Source organism: Ptiloglossa arizonensis, chromosome 1 (genome assembly GCF_051014685.1).
Source record: "Ptiloglossa arizonensis isolate GNS036 chromosome 1, iyPtiAriz1_principal, whole genome shotgun sequence".
NCBI classification, from domain to species: domain Eukaryota; kingdom Metazoa; phylum Arthropoda; class Insecta; order Hymenoptera; family Colletidae; genus Ptiloglossa; species Ptiloglossa arizonensis.
The window spans coordinates 8493978-8515954 of record NC_135048.1 but is presented as its reverse complement, the minus strand read 5'-3'; the positions used below and the strand labels follow the sequence as shown (position 1 = coordinate 8515954).

Sequence of the window (21977 nt, the reverse complement as noted above, 5' to 3'; positions counted from 1 at the left end):
TTTATTTGTAATTTATGAATAAGGCCTTTTATATTTACTTTTATTATCTTAATATTTATCATTTTTATTAGGAATTGTATTGAAAAGTAATACTGCATAATTGCAGTTACAAACTTTAGTGTTTTTTAATATTCAACTGGCATAACTATAGCAATAATATGTATAGTTCAATACACAAGGTAAGGTTCATAAGGGTAGCAGGAAAAGATCAATAATCCACCACCCAATGAGCAAGTCATAGAGTGTTGTTAGCTCTATACATTAGGATATGTGTAACCTGCCAGGGTGGTCCTGAAATGGCAGCCTTTTCCCTAAATATTCAGAAACACGTGGAGGCTGGCCTTGTCACCTGTGGAAAATTTGATGGTTCCCATGCTTGTTTAGCAGCAGCAACATTTGGTGGTAACATATTGGTGCACAGTCCTCATAGACAACCGCAGATAAAAGGTCATGAACACGAGCAGTCAGACAGAAAACTATCTTGGAGCGGAGAACTGGCGGAACTACAAATAGGGACCGAGGTATAATTAATTGAGAAATTAGAAATTAATGGCAAATGTATCGTACGATACGCTTAAGCGTATACCTAACAATATTTACATATATGATTAGATTACGGCGCTATGCACTGGTCGTCTTAATGAAGATGAAAGGGATGTCCTCCTAATTGGAACTGCAACGCACATATTAGCCTACCATATCGAAGATAACGCCGATATTTTCTATAAGGAGGTACTCTTGTTTGTTAAACATTTACATTCAATAAACAAGTGTTATGTTTCTGCTAGCAAGTAGTATTATTCGATAATCTTTTTAGATGGCAGATGGTGCTAAATGCATAATCATCAGTAAATTAGGGTGGTTCCCCAACCAAGTTGCGATTGTCGGTGGCAATTGTTCGGTGACAATCTTAGATTCACAGGGTACAGAAATATTTTGGACAGTAGTAGAAGGTACTGTCAGCGCCTTGGCTGTCTTTGATTTTGATGGAGACAATGAGAACGAGGTAGACCTTTTAAAACCTTGAGGATCTGTTAGCTGTTGTTCTTTGATGTTTGTTGAAATTTCTAGCTGATTACCGGTACGGACGATTTCGAAGTCAAGGTGTACAAAGAAGACAATGTACTTTGGGAGGCCAAAGAAACAGCCCCGATTACTACCTTGACAGGACTCCCCAATAGAAGATTTGTTTACTCAGTGGGAAATGGGACTCTAGGAGTTTACGAAATGGCACAAAGACTTTGGCGCGTTAAAGTGAGTTACAAACGTGTGTGTGTAGGATTTAGAACCAATACAGAGATTCTATACTATGCAATTTTTCAGTCGAAGCATCGTGTGGTAGTTACACGGAGTTTCGATGTTAATGGAGATGGTGCTCTGGAGATCATAACCGGCTGGAACAATGGAAAAGTTGACGCGAGATCACCCAATAGTGGAGAGGTGATCTTTAAAATTCAATTATCCTCTGGAGTTGCTGGAATTGTTGAAGCAGATTATAGAAGGATCGGCAAACCCGACTTGGTTGTGGTGTCTACTAACGGTGAAGGTACACTGTTAAGTATATAAGTCAATACATCTATAATTTCAATGGCATATTATAGCTTCTTAAATACTAAAAATTTATGGAATTAAAATTTCGATAAAATACAGTTTGTCTATTAATTTCAGTACGTGGTTATGGTGTTGGTTCCACCATGGATACTCCAGAACCCGGTGAAGCTATGCGCGAATTGCTAGTCAGAAAACAGGTCTTGCAAATGGAACTCAGGCAAAGAGCCGCGTCCGTTCCGAGCATGTATCATAGGACGAAATTGGCAGTCAGTTTAAGAACAACTAGAGGTGCCGCGCGTGTTGCTTTGGCATCAGGGCCAGGACTCCTGGTGAGTCGTAAAGTCAGGGCACAAAGGTGAATCACAGTTTGCGCTTCGATGCTCTTCAATGTGTTAACATTGGTTGTCTTTAGATCCACTGCGCAATAGTTTTCACGGAAGGTGTGTTCGAAGGCGAGACTTTAGTCATCCATCCCAGCAAACCAAGAGGAGAGCTTGAAATAGAGCTTTGCCCTGCGAAAAACGCTCCTGTAGACATGCACGTGAAAGTGTGCGTTGGTCCAGCTGGTGCAGACTTGATGCAGGTAGAGGATAAAGACTTATAACATAGACAAGAGCGCTACTGCTATATTTCTGTTGTCTGCTCAACAGGTGTTTGAGATGACACGTCAGTTGCCCAGATTTTGCATGTACGAGGTCATTGAGAGACCAAACGAGATAGCGGAGGACTTTGCAAAGAACGGCGTTACAGCTGAGGTAATTCGACGTTTCTTAGGTCACCGTGATGTGGATACCATAACTCGATGCAGCATAGCCTGCCTTAGAGTTAGAGCGGTATCAATATTTAACATCGTTTATTTAGTTTACAGAAAGACCTCAAAGGATCGCCCTCTGGCTGAACCAGAGCCTTATATTTCCGGAAGAGTTCGAAGTCAAGGAAGACGGGCCAAATAGCGGTAGCATCGAACTGTGGCTATGTGGTATGAGGGACAATAAGGTGCATTGTTTCAAGGCAGATGCAGCTGGGAAAGTGACCGTGGAAACGGAGGATTCCACGTTCGCAGGTGATATTATTCAATCGTTGGCCATGTATTTAGGTCTCAGAGAATTGTCCTCCGAGGTTACGTTCCCGGCGGAAGAAAAAAAGCTCTTGGATGCGTTGGAACGCATTAAAGGTAACTTCAAGAAATAAATCAAACACCATGTTTGAACAAACGTTATGAGACAACGGTTGGTTATTCGGTCGCAGATTTGAAGGAAATTGACATAAGACTACAGGCAGAAGCAGCTAGCGAAACCACTTTGTTAAAAAGCATCATAATTCGCTTGGAAGATGCCAGAATTCTCGAAAATATTGATGAAATGAGAAAGAGATTGGTGCAACTGAAGAACGTCAATGTGGACTTAATAAGGGAACACGAGATCAGAATGAAAAGTTATCGGGACCTCGCCGCGAATTTGAAGGAATTGAACCTTGGAGTGCAGAGAGCAGCTAGGTTAAGAGGTAACTTCTTTCCATTACGTTTTCTCTGAAGTTTTGTAGTTTATTTTCTTTCCTGGTGAAATAAAATATCATTTGAATTTTCTTCCAGTTGGTAACAGTGCCTCAAACACAGTGATGCATTGCAGGACTGCGATCCAGGATCAAAATTCAAAGGCGCTCGTTCTCGCGATAAGACACGGATAAATGTTGTTGAGTGCTTTTTTTATTGTTACATGTTACATAAAATAAGCGTCATTCTGACAAATTTCGTTTCAATAAATACTTCGTATAAACTGCATCCTCATTTTTCTGTTTTAATATAATTCACGCGTTCGGTGAGTTATAGGGAAGATCTAAATTAACGGTACGATTTGGTATGCAGAAGGTGGCAGTTTAAACGATCAGATTGCGAATTAACAATGTCGCGACACGAAGGGTTAGTATACTCGGAACGAAAAAGGTTTTCAAACAAAGCTCTGAACTTAATAATTGTAAATCGAGTGTGTTTTCTCGTATACAACCCCTAGCAAAAAGTATTCGATCAAACAAACGGGCAATAAAATATTCACACAATCATCAGAATTGGCTGCAATAAGAATTTTTTATCGATAGATCAGATGCAATTTTTAAAGAAAAGTTTAAAAATCTTTATTCGAAATCGACTCCTACCTATTTGACGAAGACATTTGTTTAACCTATTTAAGAATACTGATATATACGTACACGCCTTTCACGTTATTTTAAATATTATAACAGGGAAGTAATTACGAAAATTGTGAATAAATGTTCATAATTACAATTCTCAATAACACGATATCAAAGTTTTTTTTATCACGAAATTTTTGTTTATCTCAAACAAAATTATTTGCTCTAAAGTTAATGAACTTGTAAGGTCAGGTTTAAACAGAACAGCCATCTGGAGATTTGAGTGTAATAACCAAAGTCAAGGAAAATATAAAAATTAACTTAATACGTAGCTATACAAAATTTCGTAATTAACCGAAACGAAAGTTATTTGCTGCAGTAAGAAGTTTCACGTAAACTCGACGCCTGAAAGACGCATACGTATGTACATATATCGAAATTGTAACATGCGAGGGCATACAAAATATTAATTGATCATTTTCAATGATTCTGGACGATCAAATACCTTTCTCTAAATATGACTTTACTTATTCATTTTGTAACTTACAAATAAAGGAAAATATTTATTATTCTGTTAATATTTTTCTCAAACAAAATTAACCTAATTTTTCATAGTTAAGCTCTTTCGTTTTATTTCTTTCACTAACATCGAACGTGTTCTCTGCCTTTATGTAAACAACTTTTGCTATACACGTATCAATTCATTAAATCGAACATTCATTGCCAGGGATTGTATTTGTTCTAACTCGTTGCACTCAGCTGTTGCATTAAAGATGACTGTGATCTATATTGCCATAACTCTGAGAGCAAAGGCCTGAGACCGTTGGTTCTTTTTTATTTAAGGCAGATAAACGCATAAATGTTATTAAAACGGTATGCCTTTATCGAAAATATTTCATTTCGAATAAAGACGTTCAAATAATAACGAAAACAAGCATTTTCCTGAGTTTTGAAACAGCAGAAACCTCGACAGGTCTTTGAAGTCGTTAAATCGTAAGATGTTCAACCCTGAAAACGCGATTTTGTAACGAGTCAAATTGTACACTTTCGGGGAAGTTTTTAGTAAATTGCTCGATTTCTGCAATGATCGACGTTTGATTGACAACTGAAGCGATGTAATAGCTTCAGCTGCTCGGCTATAAATATTTATTACAGCAAAACATTGTATAACGCTGTTTTGTACATTTCGTTCGAGAACTGGAAGCTCCTACGAATACCTTACCAATTTAACCTCCCCAGTTTGCAATTTGTTTTTCAGCCGTGGATTGTCAATTATCGATTATCAATTTCTAACCTTAAATTGTACTTCGAGATTTAGGCTCGGTCCTTTCGAAGATAGTGAACCCTTAAAACAGGCATGCCACATATACGAGCCAGTCTATGCGATTCTATTACCATTGTTTGACCATTTTAAAATAAGGATCGTTACTTCTTGTTCATAGCACTAACCTTTTAATAATCTATTCTAAACTTCATTCGATCTAGTCTAACCTCTTCTTCACTGATCTTTTTATTCGTAACTATTACCTTCAACGACCTAAAATAATGATACGTAAACAAAAATTTCTTTCAACCTACCTACACCTTTTTATAAACAAATGTACCAGTTTGATTGTCTCTGTGGAAGTTATTGTTTCCTTCTTTATCCTAAACGGTGCATTGATTGGTACAATTGAAAAATTACTCTGAAAGTATTTCTGACCCGTGTAAAATTGCATATCTACGATATGGTAACGAAATTCAAATTGACTCTCGGGTCGAGGTAACCGACATGCCTGTCCTAAAAGATGGCGTCTTCTGAGAAGCTAGTCTCGTCTAACTTGAATTCTGACTCGTTCAAAAAGTGTGTTTTCGATTTCGGTTAATTTCTCGTAACGAAAAGATCATTCCACGTTCCGTTCGACGATCAGTGCATCGTTCCTCTTACGGAGATACTGAATCTTCTTTTAAGGGGGACAGGCGATGGTCGACGAAGAGCGTTGAGTGTACCGTCCGTGGACGCCCTCACCCTGAAGGAACTCGCCTGCTGGCCAGAATTGCCTGGCAATTCCGTCAACAGTTTGAAGATGTCGGTGAAAACGGCCATGACCTGTCGAATAAAAATAATCGGGCCAGTTTCTGCTATCGTTACATAACCAGCCGGGATTATCTATTCAGCCGCTATGCCAAGTGTATTTTTCTCACAGACTACGTTAAAATCGCTCCGATGTTATCGCTCGCGAGCGGTTTCTTCGTTTCGAACCCCTGCTAACTATCCGTGGCACGTGGAACACCGATCCACGTGTTCATTTACAAACACACTCTTTAGTTAACGCGATCCCACACCTATCGAATATTTCACGACGACCGCCATTAAGGTTACGCAAATTCCCTCCTCGTGGTTGCAACTCGTGCGTACGTCTCACTGGCGACAAATCTGCTCTCAAATACCATTCTCGGAGGCTCGAGTCGCGAGGATCGCGAAGGGATTGGACGACGTTCGCGGATAGAAAACGGAAGAGACCAAGGGGGAGAGAGGAGGAGGAGGAGGGGAGGAGGGGGCGGGACGGGGGGGAGGTGCTCGGTGCAGAATGTCGCTGATAAGGGCGCTCGTCGAGCGAAATTCGTTCACGGGACGGGTAATTAATTGTGAAACAAATTTTTAATTACGGCACATTACAGATAGAGATAAGAAACCGACACGACGGATCGTACCGATGCTCGCTGGTATCGCGCGTCACCCCAGATTTTGTTTACGACTTCGCGATCACGCGTAAACGCCATGACTGTATTCCCGGAGGAGTAAACACTCGTTTAGAAAAATAACGCCGATGGGCGATTAAAGACGTACAGCGAAATCCCCGATTCGCGAAACCGATTACCCCTACTTCCGCGATCCGGACGAAAGACGTTGCACGTGGATCTGGTAGAGGAGTTTCGCGTTAACCTGATTAATATCGATCACCGTGTACCGTGGAACGTTCGGGGAACGATGACGCGGCCCGTGCGGTCGTCTCTCGGTTGTTTGTCGTTTGGGTCTTATGACGCGGTACCGCGTCATCTCTCAAGATTTGGGATCACTCGGATCCGATGACGATGTATCGCGTCCACTGTCCACGTTTACGAACAGAGAGGAAACTGTGACAGTAGTTACCTGTTCGACGGATTCCCTGACCGAGATTTCATGAAACGCGTGAGCCTCGATCTCCTCTGCCCTTTGACGTCCCTCTGATGTCGAAACCACCCTCTCACCTGGGGTGTACGACAAATCTGCTTTGTTGGCTATCAGAACCACCACCGGCGGTACTTTTCTGGCCTTTCTCGCATGGGACACCAGAAATCTGAAACAAGCGAATCGTTTCTCGGATCGGTGGTCTTCCAGTTGCGAGTAGAACCTTGAACGACGATATTGCAATGAAACTTCGTCGTTGTGTTTCGTTTAGGTGTCATTGGACGTCTCGTGTTACGTGGACTAATCGCTCCCCAAGGCCACCGAAGACCTTATCCCCGGCTATACGACGGTTTGAACATCTACTTTCCTATTTTGTCCCAATGTCTCGAGAGGATTACCTCTTGGCCAATGGAGACAGTGGACATAGTAATTTACTAGGGGTAGTGACCTTGGGTGGTCAATTAATTTTGTCCCCACTACAGTCAAAACATAGAAGTAGACTGAGTATCGTAGATAATCTTTATCAATAACCAGTACATACCGTCACGCTTGACATCAAGTAGCTTGAGATACTAAATAACGCTTATCTCGATAATGAATGGACGTAGGCTCATAGGGTGTATGACCTTTTTGGTACGGAATCGCTCGTCAACCATGCTGGAAAAGTTTCTCGGTTGCCTCGAGGGACACCCCGTAACCCCACTGCGCTTCAACCCTTTGACGATAATTTTTTTTGCGAAACAAGAACATTTAGCTGTGTCTCTGATTAATGGACGAATCGATACACTTACCGAAGGCGGGACGTTTCGTCGAAGCTGACCCGATCCGACACAGAGTAAACGAGAATTATGGCGTCCGTCCATCGTAGTTTCAATTCGGTCGGCGGTGGCAAGAATCCTGGTGGATCGGTTAACTCCCAAGAGGCGTCCAGAAAGCTGTCCACCTTGTAGATCCTCTCGGTGGAGCCATCGTATTCCCCGATAAATCGCTTCGTCGCGAATCGTACGGCCAGGGCTGAATAATTCGTAATTTCGGAATAAAAGATGGAATCGAACGATCATTATGACACGCATATAGTAATCGACATGGAATCGATCGATTATTATGACTACCAGTTACACGCACGAGGATGATTCTAAACTTGAACCAATTGGGTGTACTCGTGCGACGAATGTACCTTTCCGATACATTCAGTTTTATTATCGCAACGATGTACATTATGGAATAGTTACGAGTACTCGAGAAACTCGTGAAATTTATATTAAAAATTAGAATAATTTAGAACGAATAAACCGAACCTATCGAGTATTCCCCTTTATCTTTGCCAGAGGTAACAGTATTTGTATCTTCGATATAAATAGGAAACGTTTTCGTTTAAAAGCAATTGTAAAGAAATGATTAATGGCGGCTTCCAGTGCCACTGTTAATAAATTCAGTACCGTACCTCTAGCTCCGGTAATAAACGATGCAGTATCAGCTACAAGGTACAACACGTTCTAAACTATATTTAGACACCAGTTGCCGCGTCGGCGTGCTCTTTCGCCACCCTTCAGTTTCACCCTCACTTTCTCTGACCTGTGACCCAACCCACTCATACCTTCGTGCATCATGGCGCTTTCGTTTCAAGGCAGATTGCAGTTTTCGTCTTAACACTCGAAGTTTTTCTGCTACCAGAAACTGGTGCCTCGTTAAAATTCTTTAAATCGTCTAATTAATCGGAATATTTGTTACTCGAATGTCTTTACTTCAATATTTCACGTAGATATGCTCCATTGTACAGATTAGAGGAAGTATATCGAATTGAATGGTGATCGAGGGTCTCCTCTCGAGTGGAAAGGGTTAATACTCAATCGGTGCTGTGACTTTTCATATGTACCAATAATGTGAAATGCACGATCAGACCATTTGCTGTTGTCCACATTTTCAGTGGTGTGTACACAAGAAGGCATACCCCTAGCACAACTTCACGTTATCAGTTGCAGTATACCTCTTAAGTATACCGATAGACGATCCCATCTCCATCATCGTCCTAACATACTAATGCATTCGTTCGTTTCTGCTTCACCCTTTCTTCCGAAGTATCTTACACATAGTCAGCAGTGTATCGAAGCGATCGAAATAAATAATAGATGATATCAAGTACCGAGAGTAATTGGTTGCCAGATGACACTCTCAAGCACGATATCCCTCACTTTAATACGGAGATCTAACTCAAATCTAACCCGGACAATCGTGCTACCAATATTTTTGGTATTTATTTATTTCGTACATTTTGTTATAATTGGTATTTATTTGGTATTTAATCGATACATTTCGGTACAAGATCTGTACTGCATATTAATCGGTTTTGTTCTTAACGATGGAACAATCTCTACGATAGAATCTCTCTTATCCTAACCGAGCACGGAGATCTAGGCAAGACACTTGGTGCTACTGATACTTGGTATAAATTGTTTTGGCCCTTACCGGTTTTACCAACGCCCTGATGACCCAGTAGGATCACTTTGAAGAGTCTCGGTTCTTTGCTGGTCAGGCCGAGGTTCCATGCTATCGGTGGGCTGATTCTTTTCTTCAACGAAGCCGCCGGCGGACTGAACCTCTCCATGACTTGGCGATCACTGTTTGCCTTCCGGGGCGGCTCATCGATTATGAACCCTCTCTTGTGCCCGATGATATTTAATAGACGCATTATTACGTACGCATCCCCTTTACCTCGCCGACCCGTGCTCGGTAAACAAACCGATCGATGACGTTTTGTCCTTTTCAAGGGAGTTACCTCGAACGCGATACTTTTAGAGACGCAAGACGTCGATGATTTATTACTCGTCAGTAGATTATTGAGGTGTTCCACGGTCCAGTACCGGTTCTCGGGTAACACCACGGTAAATCAATTGTTTCGTATTATCCATTATTATTTTATTCGTGGAATTTTATCTCGAACGAGGAATTTCTGAATATGGCTGTTAAAATTTATCTAATATCCTGTTGTTATTGATTGTGTAATATGGAGTACTCGCTGAATCAATGTTGATTATAATGAATGCGAAAAAATAATCGTGAGTTATGCACGAATGACATTATAGTAAACATTAGATAAATTCATAAATTCCTATATCTCAATGTCCTAAACACTTTTCGAAATACTCTCTCTTATTTCGAAAGTTTGTAAAGTAGAGCTTGTGGGTACGAAATAATTGAAATGAAACAATTAATGCAATTTTTGTATAAAATGTATACCGGAAAGCATCGAATTATGAATATATACATATTATTACACAGTCACTTCTTGTACGTATTTACAATAAATGTATCGTACAAACGGTATATATATTGTTGAATTATTTTCTAATTTTACCTATGCGCTCCTAGGACCAGTTTCTTGTTTTATGCGCCATATTACATCAAATGCTTCGATTTAACATACATATTTCACTGATCGAACGTTAGAATTGTAAACGTTCAATTACTTTCGCGTATGAGTGTACAAATGTTAATTAAGGGGTAAATTACGTAAAAAAATTATTTACTATTTTTGACTGATAATATCACATTTCCTCTTTCCCAAAAGATGAAGAAAGTTCATTACAAGTACAAATAACTTGGATCAAATGTGGACAAGTACGAAAAGAACAAGTGGATGTAAATCGATGCCAATAAATTGTTCCTAAAAAAATATTTTTGAGAAAAAATACCAAGTTAACGAATATAGCTTCCTTGTTGTGTCTATGGTATAACGAACTAGGTACAAAAATACGTACGAAATATTATTATTACTATCATGGCTTCATATATATTTTTGATACGGTGACAAATTTCAGTGCCAATAGACACGAACAGTATTAGCAGGATCGAATAATGATCCCTTACGCAAATTATTCGATGGTAATATTTTTATTAATTAAACTTCGATTGTACATATCGTATAAGAATGTTTTTACACACTTATTGCACTATGGCCGCTAGATTGCTTTCGAGCTTAACCTCGATGTTAGTCAAAGGTAAAAATTGGCACCAAATGTACTTCACTACGTTATACCAGCATACTCCGCAGAGTTAGCAATATCCCCTAATCGTTTAGACCGGTTTCGAACTTAACCTCAATATTCGATACAGGTAGAAATTGGCGGGAAACGTACTTTATTGCGTTAGACCAGCGTTCGATACTTTAAATTCGCTCGATATTCACGAAGCGTTCGGATCGCGAGGTACCAATAACGTTCGATAAAGCCACTAGTACACACGATTCTCTAATAGTTGGTGCGACCTCGCACGAATTCCTGTCCCCCATTCTCTGTCGTTTTACGCAGGCGCCAGGAACGCGAACCGCAAAGGTCGTTACACATCCTAATCACGATGCTTCGGTATCAGTGTCGTTAGGTCAGACTTTTAATAGCCGTTTCGCAATTCGCGGCCTATACTCTTGGATGGAATAAAACCGGGCGTCGCGACGGCATGCACTCGGTCCCGACGGGACCTGGCTGACCGGCACGCGACGCACGGTCTTTATTACTTTTATGTAAGAGCACAGACACGAGCGGTTCTTTTATCGCCTCGTTACGCGTCGCACTCTAAGTAAGCCCGTTCGCAGATACCGTCTGCCGTGTGACTCACGTTGGCGCTTCTCGATTTCCCCCGTGGTTCGACGTACTTTCCGCCAATGGAAATTCAATCGTCTCCGATGGTTCGCGCCCGGAGCACACCGCTACGAACCGTCCGATAACGAGAAGGTTCAGCCGTTCAATCCCGTTCCCGCCTTTTTAACCCTTTCGCTGCGGAACGTTTGCGACGAAACGTGATAGCCCCGAACGGAGCGCATTACCGAGCAGTTGACACCGAGCTACAGAACGCTACCAAGTAAGTAGAAGTCGTTTCTTGTACTCGAAATTTCACAATGATATTTATCACATTCGGTAGTATCGTTTTACTTTATAAATTGTAGAACTTTATAATGATAATTTATTTTTTTGTATATTATATAATATATAATATATACTAAAGTATTCAAAGCCAAACCCAATATTAATAATCAAGTTTGGTACGATAGAGTTCAAAGCATGGAACCACTCACAAGCCAACGTCACATTGTGAACAATAGTACCTCACCTCGCGTCTTTCTCCGCGTTTACTACCGACGACACATTTTCGAATTTGATTTTTTCTTCTTTTTTGATGCCTCATTCGAGGCATTTTTGATTGACAAGAGTATCTCGTGTAAAGTATGAAATAGAAGTATGTATTGTACGAACGTATATATAAGCTCTTCGTACCTCAGCGACCACTTTTCCAGAGCGTATATATACGCTCTTCGTATATGAATGGTCATTCTTCGAGGGCGTATATACACGCCCGCCAGGTCGAAAGGGTTAAGGAGGATCTGTCCGGTAATTTCAGATAACGTTTTTATTTTTCTTTCTCAGCAGTTTTTTGGAAGATCGTTAACGTTGCCATGGATTTGGACTTCATCGGACTCGGATAAAGTTATGCCAGTTTCTCTGGTAGATTTCAGATACCGAGGTGTGCTCCGTGGGAGAAGATTGAAGAAACGGTAAATAATGAAAACAGGAAGGACACTGGGGTGTCGAAATTCGACACGACGAATTTCTAAACACACTTAGGGCACATTTCTAAACGCACACTGTGCCACACTTGGCGGTTTGTAACCTCAAAGGATGTCTGTGAGGATGTTCAATCGTAGTGTACCACACGACCGTGTTTGATGTATCTTGATTTCTTTTCACTTTAATCTACGAGCTAACTAATTTATTGGGTTGTTCGGAAAGTAAGTTCGTTTTCTAAAATGGAGAATGTATAATTTAATAAAATGTGTATACGCTCTAAAAAAAATCGTCTTTCATTTTCACCAAAGAAAAACGAAACGACTTTCCGAACAATCCAATAGTAAAACACCACATTAAGCAGTCTTGCAACCCTGTTGATCATCAAACCAGTGAAATTTGTTTATCGGCACACAGTATACAAATTTATCGGTAAAAAGTCACTGAACCCCCGAGTCAATTACCACTCAAGGGTGTAATAATCGTTAAGGTGAATCGTTACCTAACCGTCATCTCGAAAAACTTGTCTCTCGAGGAATAGTGTATTTGTTCAGAGTTTCGTTACAATATGTTTAAAGCGTTAATGCGATATTTATAAATGGAAAATCTATCGATAGATTCCGGAACGTAAATTGATGAGAACCAATGAAAAGATTCTACCGACAGTGATTAAACGTAGCAAGATGTCCATGCGAAGAACTCGAAGTAGTCTCTCCCTGGGAAAACCTTCTGTTTCTTTATTTTGAACTGAAACAAGACTAACAAATACAGCCTACGCTCTGTTTGCTCTTTGAGAAAGGTCAAAGGAAGACAACCAATGTTTTATGCGCAGTCGTCGACGAAGAAGGCTATAGATATTGTACTATATCTGGAATAGGGATGTGTGTGGACCCTCTACATGTAAACGATCCGTGTAAAAATTCTTATGCGCTCAAAAAGCACGAGCTTCTAAAAAAATGTTATCCGTGTACGGTACGGAACGTAGTGTACAACTCGAAGTGTATTCGACTGCATCAACAGTTTCACGTATCTATCAAAAAGAAACAGTTAAATAGGAACAAGATAGGGCGATACGGCGGATGATTAAACGCAGTGACTTTTTTTTATTTTTTTGGCTCCAGTTACACGTAAAACTTTCCGCTATACCTTGCCTCGTTTCAATGTTTTCGACAACGTAGGTAGGATCGCGAAGTACACTGGTGCGAAACACGCGATCCCTACTGGCGATGAATAATCACGCGGTCTACATTAGACTCCAGTATTGCTTCCGCGGCCTGTTGCGGACTGGGGTTACACGTTGAGTGTTCTTTTTCTTTTTTTCTTCACTTTCGTTCCTTCTTGTCGCTCTCTTATCGCGCACTGGCCTGTAGCTCTCGTCCTCAAAAACATTTCAAAAGATGCACCCGGAGCGTCTCCTTCAAATTAATTAGATACAGATTTTCGAACCCAGAACCTCTCTACGCGTCGTCTCGTTCATTCGTCAACTGTGATACCAATCTGGAACAACATCGTCCAATTGGTCGGTCACCCTATCGAACGTAGATATAGAATTTTTTACCACCCCCGCTGACAAGTTACTACTCCCGATTAGACGTATACGTAGAACTTTTAGCTGATCAGTTATTTTCCAATCAAATACGGATATTGAACCTATCCGTACACCAGATAAGCCATTCCTCCAATAAAACACAGATATAGAACATCTCTATCCAAACGATCCGTTGCCCCATCAATTAGATATGTAGGACTTCGACGAGTCAAGTGGGCAGTTACTCCTCGTCGGATTTTCAACTTGCCCGTTAATGCTCGTTCCACCTATAATCTTCTACTTCTGCGCAGTGTCTCCGGCTCTGTTCATCCGATCACCTTCCCCGCTCTCGTTCCTCTCGCGTTCGTTACGTTCGTTTCAAGGGATACGCGACGCGGCCCGCGCGAAGCCAAACTTGGTTTTCGGTTGTCGCGAATCTAACTAGGGACGAGACTCGTCACCCAAGTTCGTTTACCAGGAATCCCGGAGCGGTTTCGCCTAAGCGCGCCCGTGTTTCCTGGTATATCCAGCTGGCCATTGATAATCTAAATATAGACGCCACGAAGTCGGCCGTGTAGGAGGAAAGCGTGCCGCTCCCCGGTGACCTCATGCGAGTTCCACGAGGTTATCGGCGTGTAACTCGCGGCCCTTATCGGTTATCACCGCCCCCGCCGCGTCGCGGCAGCCGAAAAAATGTGCCCGCCAGTTTCGCCGGCCGATTAATGGATAAATCGAAGATGCCCCTCTCTAAGGGACCGACCCCCCAAACGTGCTCCCAGACCGGATAAGATAACAAGGAATCCCCCAATAAATCGATTCTCGTGGGGAAAAAAAACTGTTGCTGGATCATAAATAGAGAAAGAGAGAGAGAGAGAGAGAGAGAGAGAGAGAGAGAAAGAGAGAGAGAGAGAGAGCGGAAAGGGGTGTCGAGTTTTGTTTTCGACGGGAGATCGAATCTGTACACGAGGCTACTGATACCGGCCACGAAACCATGAATCTCTCTGTAATCTAGAGGGTGGACCAAGGAAAGGACTCTCTGAGAAAAAATCGGTCGTCGTGATCGTGATGTATTGCCCCAACGAGTTTTAATAAGGTATTGACTCGATCGCGAAGACCTGGAGATTAGATTATCGCCTAGGTCTGTAGCCTAGCTAGCGGATATCGTTTGATACTGTTTAAAAAACGTAAGACTGTGGAAGGATGACAAGGATCGACGTTGAACCGAGGTTCAGGGTTCGTATTTAACTTGACGCGTTACACGATGATTTAACGGTAGCGATTGTAGATTTAATAGCGTAATCGTGGATCAGTTTTGAATCGATGGTTCCGTTGATCACCGTTCAGGGAGTAGAGATATTGTTACCTGTTGGTTGACGGTCTTGAGGACCTTCCAGGCTCGTACAGGTCTGCGATTTTTCGGGATTCTAATTTCATGCATACAGACGGACAGACCGAACGACTTTTTCGCTATTACCGACGCGACAGAACCGGAAATGTAAAACCGAGCCACTTTATGAGCGCAACGCCGTCTTGACGCCCGATCGTAAATGAAATTTACAATCGCGTAAATTTAGATGAAAGCTTGAAAACGGAACCATTCGTTATACCTGGTAAAAATAGTTATGAAATAATCTCGAAGAATATTTTAATCTACCTCAAAAATTTACGATAGATTATATAAACGACATAACGGGAGTCCCTTGGAACGAGTTCCCAGTGGGGGACCGAAAAGACGAAAACATTAATTGAGCTAAGATAAACCACTATCTTAACGTCCAACAATGTTTTCACAACACTACACAATTTAACCGTCCCTTCGGTTATCGCCAGTACATAAAATTCAATTGATTCGAATTTCCGTAACTGTAAAATTTCCGTAACAGTTTTTCTACGCTTAAGAGGTTAGGTTTCACGCGCATGCGCGGAAAATTCCCGCGAATTCTCGCCGCGGCTCGTCCACAGTGTCACAGAACACTTTAATCCTCTCTCTTGATTCCGTGTTGATGAAATTTCATTGTTTCGAATGTTCCTAGTAACGCGTTGGGGAGGTTCAATTTATCGCGCATGCGCAATAGATTCCCGCGAATTTTTGCCACGCTTCCTCGCCGCGATTCTATACAACTTTGTATCCCTTTACGTAACTGAAACTCGCATCGACTCGAATTGTTTCCGAATTTGTAACAATTTCTGTACGTCGATCTATCTACCGAGCATGGGCAATTAAAAAGATTAGTCCTATTTCTGCGTAGGTTCGTCAACGAGATTCCGTTATAATTTGCTCGCGATGTAGTTATGACTCAATGTGTAAACAACTAATCGTTTGTTTCGTCGATTATCGAAATTTTTCCGATAAAAGGCCGAGTGTGCGTGACACGCAAGGATGGATAGCTACTTCCTCTATGGCTCTCTTTAACGATACCGCTATTAGAATCCATCTCTCAGCGTTCGATGACGATAGCTTACTACTTAAGAAACGTGTACAATTTAAAGAAACTAATCCTGCCACAGGCAGGAAATCAATGAACACCTTACCGAACTGGACAACGCTGCTCTCAACCAATGCTTTCTATCTTCGTCTAGAATGGACCTTAGAGCCCGATCCAAGTCCTAGGGTTACTCTGCCCGTTGGGGATAGGTGTCCGGTTAGGGAAGGCGTACTCCAGACCAGGGGAGATGAACGTTGCTCGCGGAAACCGTTGGTTGTAGATTGGGTGAGAGAATGTTGTACTCGCTACCCCGGAATATTCTCCGTGACCTGGCACGATTCCACACGATAGAAAAGGATTGTTGACCAGGCTGGTGCAATCCGCAAGACGCGAAGGAAACTGGCCGCTGTCTATTAATAAACGTTCGCCTCGTAAAAAACCTATTACCCGGCCGGGAATAATTGCCACAATAAAGATTGTCGTTTCAATTATAACGCGAGACCATTAGGGCGCCGTTAACACTCCTTCTTTTTTCCTCTCTTTTCAATTGATTGACCTCTGAACCGATGTGAACGTCCAAGATAGCGCGGCCCGTTCTTTCTCGCTCTCTCCCCAAGCATCTCCGCCGCGATGTGTCATGCACCTTACTGAATATCTCTCGTGTTTGTCCGAGACGGTCACGGTATATATAATAATATTGCACAGGGTACGGGGTAAAGTTTCAGTTAAATATAGAACAATAACAATGAGCGAGCCGGCAGCCGTAATATTCCGAATATTTAGTTGGCAGCGGCGGAAAAAGCTTCACGAACGCGATAAACATGGACATACCAGATGGAATCACGGCTAATGCAACGTTCTCGATACGTCGGGCCGGTACACGCCGATTTCGTTGCTTTTTGCCACGGACGACGGACATTTCTCAGTCGATTTATCTATGGTTCGAGGTGATCGGTACTTTAGACGCAAACACGCAACGAAATCGTAAACGAATAGCGGTAACGTGACGAACATTTCAGACGCAAACGTAACGATCTTAGCGATAGCCTCAATGTCCCCTCTAACATGGACAAGCATGTGACCAAACTCTACGTGTTTCACGACAGGGCACAATCGTCGAATGTCTTCCCCCTCCAATTTCCAATTTCGATGAAACGTTGCAGGTTCGTGTTGCGGCCGAAAATATGTTTGTCTCGTGTAATTGCACGCAGAACGTGCATGTTCCAGGGAGCAACGTTCAGGGTATGTTGTCCACGAACGGTTACAGCAGTTGTGTAACTATTGTTTGCCAGTCGAATCGGTGTTTGGGTTCAGCGGTCTGTTTACGGCGTTACAATAATTGAATCCGAGATCGTCCTTCCTTTGGCGGCATTGAACTCCGCGGGAAACGTGCGCGCGCTCGTGACTACCTCTCCGAACCTAACTCTTCTGATATGCCGTCAGTTTCAATTGCTCCTGCTAAGTGGATCAAAGACCAGCAGAAACTTATCGGTAGGTGAAGCTTGCTGCCTAATAGATCGACACAGATTATTATTAGGCACTTCTAACGACCTAAAGGCACTTAAAAGAATGCACCCACAATATCGGATGTCGAATCTTCTGGTCCTCAATTTACTAGTCTACCAGGACACTTATTTTGGCAACCCGAGACGAACCAAGACTTTGTACAGGCTTACTCTATACGTAGATCGGACGTGGATAATTGTCGGATATAATTCAAACTCCTAGTGTTGGACAACAGATCCAACAAAGATTTAGCACAAAACTGGATCTGATCGAAACATAGCTGGATCTGATAATCAACTATGTTAACTCACCATCAATCTAGTTTACGTATAGTTCAAACATAGTCTATACCTATCTAGAGCTAGTAGAGCCTATTAGTCCAAATCTATACCAGACATAGATCAGACCTAGACCAGACCTAAGACTAGTCACGTACCAAGTCCAGATGTAATTGGAGACCTGTATCGGATGTATCTCGTCATTAGATACGTCTTATTATCTAACTGGACAACAGCTAAGCAAGATCTAGTTTAAATTTAGCCTAGATCTGGTCCAAACATGATGCAGTTCCAGCGTAACAGTTGGCAGAGGCAACTACTAGTCATCAGGCTTATAAAAACACTTCAGATTGTGTTTATGTTACTTTATATTGGTTATCGGGGTCTTCGGTTAATTGACCGAGTAAAGAATGCCAACTTTTCCTACGAGTGTCAGTTACCTGGTCAGTGTTCTCGACAACAGACCAGCCAAGTGCAACGTAGATGTTTTCTGACCGGTATTACGATAAGGGAGTCGTCGACACCACCGCTTCAGTCGGTTTCATCGACACAGCCAGGTCGATCGTGGCGTCTGAACTTGGACCTCGCCGGCGTAAATCAGCAAAACAACCGTCTCCCCAGATTGTGTCCATAATTGTATTTTTATACTTGGTCCGTGGCGCGCGCTCCCCTAGGCAATTTGTATCGGTCCCTATCGAGAAATTCCGCTCGGTGATGGGAGAGGAAGAGAGCGACGAGACTTTGTAAACAGGTAATGAAGTGTCTGAACTGTGTGACGCTGATCGTGTGTATGCAGTTTCTATGAACGGAACGAGTCGCGTCTTCTTCCGTTCTACATTCATCACCGTTGGAGTTGTTTTCTTGCGACGATCCTGCCCTAAGGTTTACCGTCCCTTTATTGGGTATACACCGAGCAATCTACCGTCTCTGCTCCTTTCTCCCATCTTTCTGTCATTTGTGATAAATAAAAATAAATCTCGTTTGTGATCTGTATTTTCTTCGGAGATATCATACTTGATGTTCGTGAAACAGTTGAAGTAAATGGGGATTGAACGGTACTATCTGACTGAAAATAATTCGATCGAGGTCACGTTTGGACTCATATTTACCAACAAGCTTTCGCCAATACATTGCGAGCCTTCTTATAGGGATAAAATAAAAACAATAAAATTTCATTTTTCATACATCGGAGTTACTCATCGTTCCAAAGGAAAACATATGTACTTTTATCATACCAATATACACTACACCTTTTTTCTTTCCCTTTATTTAATCTTCACGTTTGTATTATTATCGTAGACCTTTGTCTACCGAAGAGTGCTGAACTTCCAACCGAAAACGTTACAGATATATCAAACTTGTCGAAAATTAACACGAATTGTCACAATTCCTATACAAGGATCACAAGTTTACCCGAGGGATAAACACTTGAACATTTTCTTTTATACCAGCGATTATTTACTATTATACAAATAGATCCTTTTCTTTCGCGAGTTATCCAGACCGATTAAACGTCTTTCGCGACGTTTCGGAATCCAAGAGTCTTATCCAGGAATCCACCGTGACTTATCACAAGAATTACAATCGAGCATTCTAGTCCTCGTTGCTAGTAACCACACTTCCAAGAATCCAATCGGGAGAATCTCATTAAACAAAGATTAATGCTTTCGTTACCAAACGTTCCCCGAACGACGATCCGGAGTCCTGTAACAGGAAGAACTCGCCAAGGGATTCGATAGTTGCGTGTCTGTGACCCAAACCGGGCGCAACTATCGAGTCCTTGCCGTGCGGTGAACATAGCCTTAAATGACCCAAGGCCTAAAATAGAACCGACGGTCCCGTGGCAATGTTTTATCGTTGGATTTGCGTGTCTGGCAATCATCGCGAACAATCACGGCAATGCCGTGTGTCAATCGGGCAGAGGAGCAAGCGTGAGCCGACTGACAACAGCGCACTACAGCCAGAGGTCAGGCCGTATGCACAGCGCGAGGGGGACGAGCATGAATAAGGTGCATGATCAGTCAACGACAATGAGGTAAGTACGGCTAACATAGATCAGGATGATCCTCGGCTCAACGTGGCGAGACCTACTTCTTCCACGTGTTGCGGCTCTATTTCTCGTGCAGTCCTCGACACGCCTCCTCCTCCTCCTCCTCCTCCCTCGATTCAGGAAGCTCAGCTCACTCGGGCCAATTCGCGTGCAGTTGCGTTGCATTCGCGTGCAGTTGCGCTGCATTCGCGAATCGAACTTCGTCGAATCCAATACGCGCTTTCCACGAATCGAATTCGTACCGAATGTAATACGATATTGGAGAGGGCGTTTGGTAACACGATACAAGCTTCTCCCACGCTCCAAAACTGACCGTACTTGGTACTCGGTATTTGCACAGAGTCGCGAATAATAATTCTTCGAGAGCGTGTATCCGTGGCTGTTGGATTTCTTGGAATTAACGAAACGAATCTTGTCGTCTCGATTGCTCGGGAAGATGCACCCCGCAAGACTTTATAGACTTATTTCTTGGAATACTATTGGGTTGTTCGGAAAGTAATTTTTTCTTTTGGTGAAAACGAAACACGATTTTTTTCAGAGCGTGTACACATTTTATTGAATCGTACATGCTCCATTTTGGAAAAGGAAATTACTTTCCGAACAACTCGGTATTGATGTTTTCGCAAACTGGCCCGTTTGCGTAGAACTAAACTCGCACAAGTCTAAACTAAACGTTTAATGTGAAATAGCATCGCACACAAATACCTACCGTATTATACGTTTTTGTACAGTGTACATGTATTGTTATACAAAGAATAATTTGCGTAATAACGAGGTACAGCCAAAAGGTGCTTTGAACCCTCGCAGTATCAGCAGTTTGGACGACCACAGAAGTGGTAATATCGTATTAATGATAAATAATATCGTATTAATTTCCAGTAGTGATTTGCGATCATTGTAGAAATCGTGTACAATTAACTGGAATCAATAATCGGAAGGTTTCGGAAAAATCTTCTCAAGTGAGACGGAAGAGACCACACCCAAGTTCAAACGGACCAGTGATTTAATTATTATATTATATTAAATTGATACCAATTTAACTTATTCTTGCACGAATACTTCAAGTAAAAATTCCATCGTTTTATCGTACGTTTCGTAACTTCTAAGAAAAAATGACAGTAACGGTATAATCGATCGATGCAAAAATCTCTCCGGGTTTGAGAAGAGAATTGAACACGATCTTAACTTCCTACATTTAAATATCAACCTTTCGCCGGTGGATAGATTCGTTCGAATCTCAGCTAATAAATTTGAACTGCAAGCGATTCTTCGAACGATTCACGATTGGAATATTAACGGTCGTGCAACGATCGAGTCGAGACCGCTTCTCGGAGCTGACGATTGGACGCCAGTTATGGCAGACAATTGCAATTTGGGCTGGTGTCAGGGAAGCATTGTTCTAGCGCGTATATTAAGACTAATGATCCGAGCGAATTACATAGAGCTACATTGTAATTGTCGGGCATTACGGTAACGCGGAGTGTAACTCAATGAAATATCGCAGTCTCGATATGTCGGGTCGTTTAAGCAATGGAACGAGGAAGAGAGATATGAAAACGTGGGCAGCAAATGAGTCTTGTAATTAACAACGTCGTCTCGGTTAGTGTAATTACATTTAGGGTCGAGCAACTACGAGTACTCCATTCGGTTGTTCGAAAAGTAATTTCCAAAATTGAGAATATACAATTTGATAAGATGTTTACGTACTCTAAAAGAATCGTGTTTCATTTTCACCAAAAAAAAAAAAAAAAGAAACGAAATTACTTTCCGAACAACCTAATAAAATTAAAACGGATAACCGTTGT

At 41.9% G+C, this 21977-nt stretch overlaps 2 protein-coding genes and 1 long non-coding RNA gene across 3 annotated transcripts; 2 read left to right on the top strand and 1 right to left on the bottom strand.

The window, feature by feature from the left end:
• The first annotated feature begins 267 nt into the window (after positions 1-267).
• LOC143145259 (BBSome complex member BBS2) lies at positions 268-4483 on the top strand. Its single transcript, XM_076308461.1, has 11 exons — positions 268-521; positions 613-732; positions 818-1006; positions 1072-1254; positions 1324-1546; positions 1669-1880; positions 1964-2134; positions 2202-2306; positions 2413-2725; positions 2800-3054; positions 3143-4483. The coding sequence occupies exons 1-11, from the start codon at positions 297-299 to the stop codon at positions 3235-3237; spliced, it is 2091 nt and encodes a 696-aa protein (XP_076164576.1). The 5' UTR covers positions 268-296; the 3' UTR covers positions 3238-4483.
• LOC143145275 (ras-related and estrogen-regulated growth inhibitor) lies at positions 3239-9455 on the bottom strand. Its single transcript, XM_076308497.1, has 4 exons — positions 9296-9455; positions 7621-7843; positions 6812-6998; positions 3239-5767 (listed from the first exon to the last, which is right to left on the bottom strand). Exons 1-4 carry the CDS (start codon positions 9432-9434, stop codon positions 5585-5587), a joined length of 732 nt encoding a protein of 243 aa, XP_076164612.1. The 5' UTR covers positions 9435-9455; the 3' UTR covers positions 3239-5584.
• A 1766-nt stretch (positions 9456-11221) lies between these two features.
• On the top strand, positions 11222-13220 carry LOC143148874 (uncharacterized). Its single transcript, XR_012992629.1, has 3 exons — positions 11222-11345; positions 11418-11683; positions 12247-13220. It is a non-coding gene; the product is annotated as an uncharacterized LOC143148874 (long non-coding RNA).
• The last annotated feature ends 8757 nt before the right edge of the window (positions 13221-21977 follow it).

Bases quoted from the DNA above. Each gene is read 5' to 3' on its own strand.
- LOC143145259 (XM_076308461.1), top strand. From the start codon at position 297: ATGGCAGCCTTTTCCCTAAATATTCAGAAACACGTGGAGGCTGGCCTT. The intron at 733-817 runs GTACTCTTGTTT...TAATCTTTTTAG, and splicing joins CCGATATTTTCTATAAGGAG to ATGGCAGATGGTGCTAAATG. The intron at 1,255-1,323 runs GTGAGTTACAAA...GCAATTTTTCAG, and splicing joins AAAGACTTTGGCGCGTTAAA to TCGAAGCATCGTGTGGTAGT.
- LOC143145275 (XM_076308497.1), bottom strand. From the start codon at position 9,434: ATGGAGAGGTTCAGTCCGCCGGCGGCTTCGTTGAAGAAAAGAATCAGC. The intron at 7,844-9,295 runs GTAAGGGCCAAA...CGAATTATTCAG, and splicing joins TCAGGGCGTTGGTAAAACCG to CCCTGGCCGTACGATTCGCG. The intron at 6,999-7,620 runs GTAAGTGTATCG...CGCTTGTTTCAG, and splicing joins GACGAAACGTCCCGCCTTCG to ATTTCTGGTGTCCCATGCGA.